Source organism: Lemur catta, chromosome 6 (genome assembly GCF_020740605.2).
Source record: "Lemur catta isolate mLemCat1 chromosome 6, mLemCat1.pri, whole genome shotgun sequence".
NCBI classification, from domain to species: Eukaryota; Metazoa; Chordata; class Mammalia; order Primates; family Lemuridae; genus Lemur; species Lemur catta.
The window spans coordinates 95884422-95898634 of record NC_059133.1 but is presented as its reverse complement, the minus strand read 5'-3'; the positions used below and the strand labels follow the sequence as shown (position 1 = coordinate 95898634).

Here is a 14213-nt window from a genome sequence, read left to right as displayed (position 1 = left end):
AGAGTTCCAGTTTCTTGTTTGACTTCTGAGCTGCAAGTGACCTTATACATAGGTCCACCAGCAAGGCGTGAACAACCTTGAGAAGAGAATAAAAGAGACTCTACTAGAAAATATCAGAGAATGTCATATGTAATAAGGGTGAACATCATTTCATGAAGCTTTTGATTTAGTTATACACACATGTAAGTGTATGGGGATTGCAAAGTAAAAGGCATTTCTTTTGGTGAGTCGCAATCACAAAAGTTTGAAAAACACCACTCCCATTCTTTCATGTTGCCAATAAGGAAACCGGTGCTCAGAGAGGTAAGGCAAGTTGCCTGAGGTCACACAGCTGGTAAACGGCGGTGCCTGGGCAAGAGCTCCGTTTATTGCTGTCTCCACTTTCAGTACTCTGCCCACTACGCCCTGCAGTTCTCTGGTTCTGCGTCCAGAGAACACCCCTCAAATGGGACTGGCCAGAGAACTCAGTGAGGCCTAATCTCACCAGAGCTCCCCGGCCAGTGGGCCTTGGTCAGCTGACCAGGGCAGGCACATCTGGCAGGGAAACCGACAGCATAGGCATGAAGGGCTGGAAGTTCTGGCTGAGCTAGTTTTGCACATGCAGCCAAGAGTGGCCTTGACTTTCCTCTAAACAACTTTTAAAGCAATCACTGAATTAGGGCAAAGCACTAACAGAGGCCACATAGAGGCGGGTGGCAGGGCTCAGAGGCTCTCCAGCAAGTCAGGGGCACGTGTCTCCCCCGCGGCAGTGCAGGCCAGCAGGGAAGGTCATGCAGATGGGCCCGGGCTGTGGCTGGGTAATCGCCTGCCCATGCAGGCTGCAGTTATCCTCCTTGGAGAACAGAAGAGCACCTTTCTCTCTGAGAGGGGCCACCTGACCTTTGCCGTGGCTCCTCCAGGTGATTAATGCTGGGGTAAGAGGGGAATGGAGGTGAACTGGGGTCAGAAACTAATCCAGCCCCTTCATTTTACAGATGGGAAAACTGAGGTTCAGAGAGGCCAAGAGACTTGAGCAAGGTCACAGAGCTCTTTAGTTGCAAAGCCACACCTGACTCAAACCCAGATCTCCTGATTCTCAGCGCCCCACTTCTCAAAGTACACGTTAAGCACCTGGACATCTGGTCACAATGCAGATTCAGTGGGGCTGGGGCGAGGCCTGAGATTCTGCATCCCTAAGACGTTTCCAGGCAATGCTGATGCTGCCGGTCCACAGACTACACTTTGAGGAGCAAGCCACCACACACGTGGTCTGCAAGGACAAGGGATCCTTAAACTTCACCTCTGATGATACCAAGGCTCAGACTCTCCCCTTCAGCTGACAAATCCTCTAAGACTGACAAAGATACTTATTTAAAAGGATAATTATTATTATGACATTCCTTGAATACTTGTGTGCCGGCACCGTTCCAAGTACTTGCATGCATTGTCACATGTAATCCTCGCAGCTCTGTGGGATGGATACTGTTACCACCCATGTCTTACAGGTGAGGAAGCTGAGATTCAGGTTAAGTAACGTGGCCTTAGTTGCACAGCTAGTAAGTGGCAGAATCAAGATTCAAACTCAGCTCTGTCCAATTCCATGGCCCAATCAGCTAAAGGCTACCTAGCAGTATAGCTCTCAAGCCTTCCCTTCTCTGAGCCTTAGGAGCCTCTCCCCAGACCCAGGTGTTCCTAGCAATCCTCCAGCTAAACCATGTTTGCTCCAGCAGTACTTGGCCTCAACTCCTTCACAACGCAGAGTCCTAAAGGTCCTTTTTCCCAGACCTGTGTATAACCAATGGACGCTGACAAGCTGCTTTTGGCATTGATGTTGGGGAGGCACAAGATGACAAGGTGCTGGGGCTCAGAGTAATGTGTAGGCAGATGAACTATACAGCAAGACGCATGGTGCTCTCCTCTTCTTCAGGTAGGGGCTGTGTGCTTTCTCTAGGACCATTTCACACCAACCCTGAAACACTGCCCTCTGGGAGGCGGTGCTGGGCACCACCAAGCTTTGCTGGAAGCACCTGAATGGGGGGGCAGGTGGTCTGTGGAATCATGTAGCCATGGAATTGTTGAGGATTCCTACAGAGTATGAGCCAGTCTCCAGGTGTGGACAAGAGTGCACGGCAGAGACAGCCAAGGGCCCTTTGGTTGCTTTCAAGCTTCACCCAAACCTGCCCTGTGTTCTGGCCTCACCTTCAGGGTTATGAGCCACCCCCGGTTATGCCATATGCAATTCCACGTTTCGCAAAATGCAAGCTCATCGCCGTAACTGCACGTTAAAGGATTATGAACAGCACAGTGCCTGCAATCACACACTAATTCTCATGAAGGGATCAGTGTCTACTGGGCTCGCCCTAATTTTGTGATACACCTTTCTGTGCTGACTTGGGGTTCAGGTCTTCAGCAGTTTCCTCTGGTGCTGCTGTCTAACTTGTCTGGTCCTGTCTCCTGCAGAGGCCTTGGAGACAACGGGCAGCAGAAGAGACGTGAGGCCACGCTGGGAGAGAGTGGTCAGGAGGGGACATTCGGTGGGGCTATGGACGACCTCACAGAAACACCACCTCCGCACAAGGGGCCGATCAGAGCTGGGGGAGGCCCACTGTGCTGGGGCCTCACTGCCCAGAGGCAGGCAGAGCGGTTTTCCTTCCAGCTTGGGCACAGGCTGTCTTGCTCTGAGTCCTGGCTCTGCTGCTGACAAGCTGTGGCTTCCGGGGCATGCCACTTGGCCCTTCCGTGTCTCAAGTCCCTCATCTGCAAAGTGTGCACAGTGATCAACAGTCCCTACCTCAGAGGGGTGTGGTGGGCACTACACGAGCGAGTGTGTGTGAAGTACCGACGACAGGGCCCGGTGTGTGGCGTGTGTGCGTTAAGGGAGCGATGGCTCAAAACCAGAAACACGCCGCCAGCGAGGGGCCGTCCGCCCGGGCAGGACGCAGTACGGAGTGGCACAGAGCTGCCTGCGGCGGACGGCGCAGGGAAAGCGCATCTTGGGGTTCCGTTTTCCTCACAGAGGTACAGACAGCGCCTGACAGCAGGAACCTACTTTTTTAGGGCACACTCCAATTCATTCTTCTCCTCGTGGGCTTCCTGGAGCTGGGAGAAGATTCCAGTCAGGAAATCTTCAAAGCTGGACAGTAAGTGAGGTTTGTCTTTCTTCAGCTGCAGCCAGAGCTGCTTGACGTCGCTCTCACTGCAAGAGAGGGGACGTTAATGTGGGTGTGGAAACGAGGCTTAATGGGAAGCACAGAGGTTCCGGACAGGAAATTGACAGCCCGAAACCGCCAGTGGGATCGTTGTAAAGATGACGGCAGCTAACACGAAGCAAGTGCTTTCGGCATGCTGGGCACGTCACGAACATCGGCTCCCTCCGATCTCACGGTAACCTCCGAGGCAGGTGCCGCGATCACCCCCATTACCGACGAGGAACCAGGTGGAGAGGTGCAATGAGCTGTCTAGATCATTCAGCAGGAAAGGTGGAGGGAGGGGTCCTGCTGTCTGACTCCTTGTTGGTCCCCTTGCCCTGCTGCTCCCATTTCCGTGGCTTTCCACACGCGCTAGAGGTGCTGAGCGGAGCGTGCACAGCAACGTGCGCGGGCACATCTCAGAGTGCCAGGAGTGAGAGAGGAGCACGGGACCCAGTGCACGTGAGGACAAATGCTATGAGAGAGAGGAGAGAGCTTGTCGCCCCCGGGAAGGCTGGTCCTCACCACTGAGAGGTAAAGACATGCCATCTGATGGATGGCAGAAAGCAATTGTCACTGCAGGAAGGGAAGACAATATGCAGTACCCCACTGGGGCCTGGTGGCATGGGGGATGACTGACAGGCAAAAAGAAGGGAAGCAGCAAGTCTGAAAGATGTGTGTGCGCACAGAAAGACAAATAGAGTCGGGAGACTCGGAGGCAGGCGGAGAGACAAAGATGCAGAGTGACGTGCTCAGAAACACCCCCCAGAAACAGGCACCCTGGGGCGCGTGTGCACACGGCACAGCAGCAGACACGTGGGCGCGCACTGACCCCCGAGGGAAGGGACGTGGAGCCGCACACCATGCACTGTGTTCTCCCTTTCTGGAGAAACTAAAAAATCTACAGCCAATGAGCAACTAAGCCAACATAAAGCTGAGAGAGAATAGGTTTTAATTCAATGATAATTCAGTGATTGCAAAGATAGAATGGAAATTAATTTCTCACAGCTAACAGGCTGTGAGAATGTTGCGGTTTCAAGTTGGAAAGTTATATAGCAATAAACTAGTAGAGCTAAAGTGAAATCTCACAGGCCACTTTCTTACAAATGACCAACTCAATTTTATTCTAGCAACGTAGAGAATAAATACAAATCTTATCCCCCCAAACAATCAGACTTTTGATTTATTTAATAAATGGTTATAGATATATTTTCTGACACATTATTCATATTTATGTAACAAGATGTAGTAGCGAGCGCAGTTCACTGTCTGCTCAGTGTTGTGTTACTTAAAAATTTAGTTTCTTAATCTTTCAAGTTTCTAGCGTTGATAATATGAATCCTACCCCTTCTTCCATCCTTTCCGTTACATTTTGATTTTCAATTTTGTTAAACTTTGAAAATTTATGTAATGTATATTTCCCATTTAATTGATTTACTTTAATTATGGAAAATATCTTATGACCCCCATTTTATGAGGGCAAAGATACCCAGATGCCTGCGCCTCTCTGTAAACTCCAAAGTTTGCTTCTCCATTTCAGTTACCTGAACTTTGACACTGTGCTCTGTAATTATTTTTTATTTCAATAGATGTAGGGGAACAAGTGTTTCTTGTTACATGAGTGTGACTGTATCCTGCTGAAGTTAGGGCTTTTAGTGTATCTATCAGCAGAATAGTGTATGTTGTAGCCAGTAGGTAGATTTTTGTCCCTTGTTCTCCCCCTCCCCCCTTCTTAGTTCCCAATGTCCATTACACCACTTTATGATCATATATACCTCTTGTTTAGCTCCCACTTATTAGTGAGAACATGTGGTGTTTGTTTTTCCATTTCTGAGATACTTCACTTAGCATAATGATCTCCAGTTCCATCTAAGTTCCTGCAACAGACATTATTTCATTCCTTTTCTATGGCTGAGTAGTGCTCCAAGCCATATATACACCACATTTCCTTTAACCACTCATCAGTTGATGGGCACTTAGGTTGATTCCATATCTTTGCGATTGTGAATTATGCTGTGATAAACATTTGGGTGCAGTTATCTTTTCTATAAAATGACTTCCTTTGGGTAAATACTCAGTAGTGGGATTGCTGGATTGAAGGTAGGTCTACTTTTAATTCTTTGAGGAATCTCCATATTGTTTTCCATAGAGGTTGTGCTAGTTCACATTCCCACCAACAGTGTATAAGCATTCCCTTTTCACTGCATCCATGCCAACATTATTTTAAAATTTCTTTTAATTAAAATTTTTTTATTTCAATACATTTAGGGGTGTGCCCTGTAATTAGTGCTAAGTTTCAAAAACGCTGCATACTGATTCCAAAATATGACAATAAGTAAATGTTTATACTATTATGACTGTATGAATAATATCCACTGGAGAACCAGGACTTTTCCTGAAACTGCAACCTTATTTGCTTTACTTCATTTCCCTGTCCTGCTTTCCCAGATCCCTTACCAGTTTCTCCTGGGAGCACCTCCTTAATAAATCACTTAAAAAAGCCATAAATCTGATTTGTCCTCCATTAAATGCTAAAACCAGATGATCTGCAGGTAGCTATGACCAGGAACTGTCAAGATAAAGAATAAAATTCTTTGTGCTTACATAACAAGCACTATATTTGAGAAACTTTCCTCAGAAGTGATATTTGATAGTGCCCTGTTAGCAATGCTCTTGGGGCATGGGCATTACTCTCTGCACCCAGCAGAGGCCCACTGAGAAGTGGACCTACTGCTGATTAGGTTATCTGGTCCTCTGTCTCTCTCTCTCTCTCCAACCCTCCCTCTCTTCCTCCCTCCTTCCCTCCTTCCTTTTCTTGCTCCATCACCTCCACCCTTTCTTTCTTCCATCCCATCCAAACATCCACCTACTCATCTGGACCATCCATCCATTCATCTATCCATCCATTCCCCAATTCACACAACAAGTATTTATCATGATCTCTTAGAAACTCACCACTGGACTGAATGATGTGAGGGGATGAGGGAAACAAGAAAAGGGGAGGTGAGGAGCCTCTCGGTTTCCCAGAATGAATTTCTTTCCCTCACAGAACATGGTGTGAGTGCCCTTCAACCTGCAGGTAAAATGTAGACCACAAAGGATTCTGGAAGTGCAATAGTGACTCCCCATAACTGCTGAGGTTGTTCCCTGCTGTGGTCTCAATGTTTGTTTCCACTCCCTCCACCAAAATTCATATATTGAAACCCTAACCCCCAGGTGATGGTATCAGGAGGTGGGGCCTTTGTGGAGTGATTGGATCAGGAAGGCAATGCTCATGAATGCTATTAATGCCCTTACAAAAAGAGGCCCGAGGAAGCTCATTCACCCTTTCTGCCATATGAGGACACAGTGAGATGAACCTGTCTATGAACCAGGAAAAGTGACCTCACCAGACGCCAAATCTGCTGGTGCCTTGATCTTGGACTTCCCAGCCTCAAGAACTGAGATAAATAAATTTCTGTTGTTTATAAGGAACCCAGTTTATGGTAGTTTGTTATAGCAACCCAAATGGGCTACCATACTCCCTTACGAAGTAAATGCGTTGTAAAGTCCAGGTCCACCTTGCTAGCTGAGGTCCGTCTGTCCGTGTCTGCCAGCTTCCTGTTGGAGCCTGGCCGAGGAGCCAAGTGGGCTAAAGCCCCCGTGAGACCTGCAGACATGCCTGGGCCTCCTCCAGTGCTCTTGAACTGCTCAGTCTTGGCCACGTCACTTCACCCCAGATTTCTGGAGAATGGACACATCTTTCAACTCTCCCTTGTCCCTTATGAAAAATAAGCCAAAGCCCACTAAGCTGCCAAGTCGCTTAGCCAATCAGACCCCCAAGAGAAGCAGGGCATCAAGATGCCCAGTCTACCACTTCTGGACCACACTGAGGCCTCCCTTCACTGAAGGATATGGGAGTGTGAGCTAGAACAGGTTCTGGGAGGTCAGTCAATCCACCTCTCTGCTTCTAGAACAACACACAAACCATTCTGTTGAGCAAAATCTTTAAAGACCTCTAAAGTCTCCACAGCCTCCTCTGTTTCCTTATCTAGGGTCCACAGCCAGGAATGTCTCCCTCATGCTGCAACTTAAGTGCACTTCAGTGAGGTTGGAAATTGGTGGTCACACCATCTTCCGTGTCTTGATTTTTATAGACCACTCTGGAAACCTTCCCAAAGCCTTCACTTCTCCAGGGTACCTCGTTTTGGCTCAGTTCCGCACAGGCCTTTGACATAGGTTCTCAGGGTAACATTTGGTGAGCTCTGATTTGAGAGCCCTGCCAGGAAGGTGGCTGCCTGGCAGTGGGGGTGGGTGGAGCAGCCCTTTCTTTCATCACAGTGCCCTGTCCTCCCCAATCCTCCAGGAGGAGGCTGCACACGGTCACTGCAGAGGTCACTGTGCTCCGGGCTTTCGTCCTTGAGGAAGCTGAGTGGGGTGTCTGGTAACGAGCTTCCCACCCACCTGTGTCCCTCCCTGCCACCTCTATGCTGACCATGCCTGCGTGGGCGCCTTCCTCGCTGGCGGCAGAACTGATGCTGGGCTCAGGTTTCACTTCCCGTGCAGCGCTTCCCTCCAGGCCCTCTCCCAGGCCTTGGCCTGTCCCCTTCTTGCCTGGTGCACACTTTGCCAGCCTTTCTCCGCTCTGCCACAGTCTGCCAAATTGTTTGCTAAAACATTCCCAGAGCTTTGGCCTGCATGTCATGTTCCACCACAGTCCCTCAAGCAGCAGCTGCGATCACGAGGGCATTCCCACCTTGCGAGAAACCCACGCCCAGCCCCAGGCCTACGGACCCCACACTGAAGGGGCCACAGGCAACGGGAAAAGGGGCAGAAGGCGGTATGTGCTTTTCAGGCCCACTGTTGGTTTCTACTAGCTATCATATCACCATTTTATTTTATTTGGTTTTGTTTTATTTTGCTTTACCTTACTTTAAATGTCAGGGCTTAGATCCATGTTTCTTTATTCCAAAGCACTTTTTGGGAAAAAAAATTGTAGCATTATGTTTTGTTTGAGGTTCCAGCCATCTAGAATTTCAGCTGAGCCACTGATTATCCAAGTGGTGGGCTGGAAACAACTGCTTGCTTCCCCACCTTGCCTTCCTGGCAGGTGTGGCTTGCTTAGGGACACCACGTGCAAGCGCTTCCCCACGGGGCCTCTGCCAGGAGCGCACACAGGTGGGGGCCGCTGGGCTGCACCGGGGCGAAGACGCTGGCGGGCTGATGGCGACGGGGCGTCCTGGGGAGAACTCCCTGCGTGGTGCAGACCCCGGGGTGTGAACCCCTGGTGAGCAAAGCTGAGCCAAGGACTGTGAGGGGAACGTGCCGCAGGAAGGGAGGAGAGTAGAGGGAGTCGCAGAGGCGAATAGCAACGTGTCGCAAAGGAAACAATGTGAGAGGCAGAGACAGAGCCCTACACAGAGACAGGCCGTCGCAAGGGCTGCGCGAAGCCAGGCTCCTGGCTGGCCGCGCCAAGCACAGAACTAGCTGCTGAACGGGCACCCGAGGAGGTTCCTCCTAGGCTGGGCTCGGGGCCCCAAATCCCTGCCACCACTTACTCTTCCAAAACCTTTTGGGCTCCCAGTCTGTCCATGAGCATCTGGAACTGGGCTTCCTCGTCTTCGTCCGTGTCTCCCAGGTCCTCCTCCCCTCTGGACTGGTACACCTGCTCTCCCCGGCACCGGGCCACCTGCTCGGCCGCATCCTCCTGACCTGGGTCATTCTGGCTGAAGAAGAAGTGACCTGGCGGGTGCGGGACACAAGGATCTGGATTAGACAATGCGCACCCAGGAAGCGCTCGGCTTTCTCAGTGGCCTGGGATCCTGTGAGGTTCCCCTGCGGGAAGAACGAGGGAAACCCCTCCAGCAAAGGCCCAGGGACACCATGGCCTGGGTTCTGTGTCTTTTCCACTTCCGCAAGCAGCCTGCCAGAGAGAGCCTGGGAAAGGCAGAAGGCATGACAGGCACGGTGGCTTCTTTGTGGTCCTCAACCCTTCGAAGTCTGGCTGAGATCACCCCTCTCTGCTGGTTTCCCTCCATCGCACCCCAGCAGCCTGATGCCAAGGCTCCACGTGGCCATCCTTCACCCCCACCAGCATCGCTGGACGTCATGTTCACAAGTTCCTTAGTCTCCAGCGTACTTTCCCCATACTCATACCGCCTAGCAAAGCAGCAATCTGTCTTATCCTCCCAAGTCAATTATAGGCTCCTGAAGGTCAGAAAAGGCATCAGATACTTCTCAGAAAATTATATGGCCCTTTTAATGTGGAGGATGTATGGTAAAATCTGCCTGTTGATTTATCAGATCTGACCGTGTGTCTGGTTTCTTCATCTTGCCCCAGGATCTCAGCTTTCCTTTCTCCTGGTTACCTTGAGAATGACTGATCGATTCAGCCCCCTAGAAGTTCCTCTGATGGCTGGTATCCTGCAGCCTGGAAGACGCAGCCAGACTCAGGTAGGAAGGAGCGGCCCCGTCAACCCACCTTTTGTCCACGTTTTTGTCTATCAAGGCAGAAAAGGAGGGGCTGGAAATCTCACCACAGTTCCCCTTTGTTGCCAAGCCCCTGTCAGAGCTCCCATCTATTCCCTGTGCCGGTCTCGGTGGGAGGGGACCTGGCAGTGACAGTGCAGGGGCACTGCAAGAGCAGTGGTGTGGGCAGTCGAGGAGGGAATATGAATTGGCCCAATTAATCCAGAGCCTGGAGTCCCCAGGCTCTAGATCCCTGAAAGGAGGGACGAAAGCTTGTACTATGTGGTCCCCCAGATCCAGAGGGGACAGGAAGGCATATTATACAGCTTTAGGTGAACCCCAGCCCTGCGTGCCCAGCATCCATCAGAACTTACTAAATCCAGTAGTGAACTCCTCTGGGGTCAAAAAGCCATTGCCATCAGCATCCAGGGCATCAAACACGTCCTCCAGTTCTTCCAGGCTGAGCGGCAGCTCCTGATGAAGCCTCTGAAACAACCCAGACCGCACCGGTTAACACCTGACGCTGGGGGGGCTGACCTGGGACTGCAGAGCCCTCTGCCAAAAACCTCTCAAGTTCGGCCCAGTCCTACAAAGTCCAGGAGCAAGCTTCTGCCCCAGCTTCCTCCACCATCCTCCTCCTCTGCATCTTACAGCAGCTACCACTGACTGAGTGCCTACTAATATGCCGGGCAATTTGCTAGGTGATTTACAAACAAATATAAAAATATCTATCTACAATTTACATTTCATTTTTATGACAACCCTTTGAGGTAGGCATTATCATCCCAATTTTACAGATGGAGTTTGAGGTTAAGTTACCCGCCCCAAAGTCACAGGACTAATGATGACACAGCCAGGAGTCAGGTCTAGGTCTGACTCCAAAGCCAGCCGCTCCCCATCTGTGAAGGACCAAACTTGACAGGACCAAGTTCGTGCAGGATGACACCCCCCCGGTGTGGAGTCGTAAAGGAAAACGAGGTCATGAATATAAAGCGTGTGACACAGTGCCTGGCACGCAGTAGAAAGCAGTGGGGGTGGGGCAGAGGGAGAGGTCCACCGACTCAGCGAGGCCACTCAGGGAGGAACGGCAGAGCCAGGCTCTGCACCCCGTCTTCCCCGCTCTCCCCAGGCCCCGCTCCCCTGCCATGCTGCCCCTGCCGGGGTGCAGGGGTGGGTCACTGACGCCCAGAGGCCTTCCCTGCTGGAGGCCCCTCACGCCCAGGGCCCCAGCACTGCGTTTGTAAGTTTCTGAGGACACACACTTTGGTCCTTGAGCTCTGCGGGGATGCTGGCTCACCCCCCGAGTGACCCCGACCCAGGTCCCCAGTCCGTGCCCCACCCCTGCTCCTTGCCAGCTGACAACTGATTCCCGATAAGACGTCAACTGCCAGTGGCTTGAGGTATCAGGTCCCCAAGAGTATTTATGCTTTAAAGAACTGGACAGGATGGTGTGAGCAGGTCACAGACAAACCCTGAACTTGAGCCCCTGGCTGACTAGGACCTCCCAAGGAGGGAAGGGCAGAGACCAGTGACGGAGGAGGAGCAGAGTGGCTGGGAGGTGGATGTTTCCCTCTGGCCTTCCGTCCCTTGTGCAATGGCCCCAGGCCACGGCTACTTTGAATAGTTGAAGCAAGTGTCCTCTTATACCCTAATAATCTGCGACTCCAAATGAGGACTCCCCAGGGGAGTTCATTATATCTCAGTCAACCAAATCCCTCGCTCCCAGGTACCCAGGGGGTATCTGCCCAAAATTGCCGTGTGCAAGCGACTGACAGCTGAAGATGATGAACACAGGGCGTTGTAGGAAAAAAGGTATGTGAGCACCTGAACAAGAAAAAAGAGCTGGCAGGTGTGGAAGCCCGTAACGTAACCGGCAAGAACGCTTGGCTTGATCCTATGGCGCTCTCCCAGCTGATACGCCATGAAGTTTGATCTGGCAGGCACACGCATTAAGGGAAACTACGATGCATTACAAAGTGAGGAGACGGGATGACACGCAAGCCATTTGGAAGGAAGAACTGAATTAAATGTGAACGGGCTTTTCAAAAGAGGAAGGAGAGCAATAGAGTTTGCGAAGACGCTGGAAGCGCATCTGCTCAGCATTCAGCAGAACCTCTGGCTTAGGGCAGTCCATCAGCCCGTCTCACAGCCCAGGAAGACAGCGGGGAGGGGAGGGAGTCAGTTTTGCAAGCAGGAGGTTTATTAGCTCCGTCTGAAACAAAAGGCATCACCCTGGAGGTAGGGTGAAACCCCAGCTCCTCTGGTGCTCAGATTCCAGTCCTTTCCTTGGGGCAATCCTTTCTCCTTCCCCACCCTCGCCTAGGATCGCTGGATCTGATCTAAGATGTGATATCTCACACGTGTGGAGCTAGAAATGAGCTGGAAGGAAATTCCACAGGTCGATGGGACCCTCAGCTTGCCTTCCACCCAAACCACCCCACACACTTTTGTCTCCTTAGTGTGAGGAGGAGGGGTCATCTCCTCCCCCCCTTAGGCACCATGCCTGACCCCAACAACGCCGCCAGCCACAAATGCCCCCTCTTCTCTGATCCCACACCTTCTTTGCCACCTCTCATGCCAGTTTCTTCTTTCTGTTGTCAGTGAAAATGAGGAAAGCAATATTAACATGTTCCAAGTAATTCTTACTTTTCTACCCGGCAAATTAGCACTGCCTGCCTCCTCGGCCTTCTCTGCAAGCTGTACCGCACAAGATTCTGTAACTTTCTTTTGTTGGCCCTACTTGAAAAGTCTTTTAGCCTTGATAATCATAATTACCTGTTATTTATTTCTCTTCTTGGGGCCTGCAGAGCCATGTAAAACCAACTTATTCTGACACGACCCCCTGGGCACCTGGTGCTGTCTACGTTTTTAACTAAGCCCTATAAGCAGGGTGGAGGGGGCAGGATTATTTATTCCACTGTGTAATAGGCCTGTGAGGCTCTGAGAGGAGCCCAGAGTCCCAGTAGAGGCCAGAGCGGGAAAAGGACCCACCCGGGGCCGCAGCGGTCCTCTAATGGCTCCCAGGCACCCACTCTGTAACCCTATCCTTCCTCACGTCTCCACCCCCGACATCAGAACACAGTTCAAAGTCCCTTCCCGGCACCACCGAGAGCCAGCCTTCCAGAGATCCCTTTCCACTCACAGCATTTCCAGGTGCCTGGAAGGGCAGGCAGGGAAAGAGGAGCCGCGGGGAGGAAGTCGGCTGGCCCCAGTCCCACTGCTGTGGCCCAGGGGGCTCTTCTGAACTCCCAGCTCCTTCACACACCGCCGCCCCCTCCATCCTCAACTCCGAATTCCTCTTCACTCTCAGCTCCTGCAGCATTTCCTCTGCAAGGCCTTTGCGACCCCCCAGGTTAGGGCAGGTTATACAGGCTCCCAAAACTACATTTCTCTCATTCGTAAGTCTTAGCTCAGTTGGCATGTTACACACTGATAGACGCATCAGCTAATGAATGTCTGCTCCTGCAGCGACGTCATTCATTACTCACTACCGTGTCCCCAGACCTGGCCCAATGCTGACAGACAGGGAGTATTTAGACAGTGTTGACTGAAGCATGATACATGCGTGACTAAGAGCAGTGGCAGGAGATCCTGAACTGCCATCACAGGGTGCTGGTCTAGCTCACACACTCCAGGTTCAGGATCCTGACCAGCCCAGCTGCTAGCTCTTGGCAAGGTCCCTGAGACTGCGGACCCTCGGAACCTGGAACAGGGGGCATCCGCAGCAGCAGTGCTGAGGGCTCAGGCTCTGGAGCCATGGGAAAACTATGCCTTTTGTTGTGCTCCAGCCAGACTTTTTTACCTTCCTGGTCACCAGCCCAGTAACATGTCCCATGTAGCTTAAAGCATATGGTCGCACGGCTTCGAACACGCTCAAGTGAAACTTTCACTGAAGAGACAACCAGAGGAGATCCATCTTCACGGCCAGAATTGAACTCCTGCTCCTTCTGGGGCATCTACAGCGCTCTGTTCAGACCCCTGTTCCAGCACCAGCACTCTCTGCCCTGTGGTTTAGCTCAGCCATACCTAACATGTTCAGGGTGCGTGCAGCGTCTGGAGGGCTGGATCTACCTGTATCTTGCCTTGTGCATTGATGTGCTTGGCTTGGGCTGATTGCCTGGTGTAGACCAAGGTTTCTCAATCTCTGCACTACTGACATTTTGAAATGGATAATTCTTTGTTTGGGGGGCCGTGGGGGGAAAGGCAGGCAAGGGACTGTCCTGTGTGTTGTAGGATATTTAGCGGTACCCCTAGCCTTTACCTATTAGGTGCCGGTAGCACCTCCCTCTCTAGTCATTTCAATCAAAACTGTCCCCAGACATTGCCCAATGTCCTCTAGGAGGCGAAACTGCTGCCACTCATGTAAACTGGACACAAACAAGAATAGCAGCAGCTGGATACCAGTGGAAGGTGCCCTTTTCAGCAGAAATGCCCTTCATCTGTGAGGCAGGACAGATGACTCACACTTAAAATCACAGTGTGACGGTGCAGCCACTGTGGAAAACAGTATGGCGTTTCTTCAAAAAAATTTAAAAATAGAATTACTATATGATCCAGTAATTTCACTTCTGGGTGTGTTATATACTCAAAAGAATTGAA

At 51.2% G+C, this 14213-nt stretch overlaps 1 protein-coding gene across 1 annotated transcript in view; it reads right to left on the bottom strand.

Annotated features, from left to right (window-relative positions):
- Positions 1–14213, bottom strand: part of CRACR2A (calcium release activated channel regulator 2A) — a 123082-nt gene that overhangs the window by 53210 nt on the left and 55659 nt on the right. The window contains exons 4-6 of the mRNA XM_045554569.1: positions 9989–10100; positions 8705–8888; positions 3029–3175 (exon numbers count right to left, since the gene is read on the bottom strand). Of these exons, the coding sequence (XP_045410525.1) occupies positions 3029–3175; positions 8705–8888; positions 9989–10100 (443 nt within the window). The remainder of the gene's footprint in view (positions 1–3028; positions 3176–8704; positions 8889–9988; positions 10101–14213) is intronic.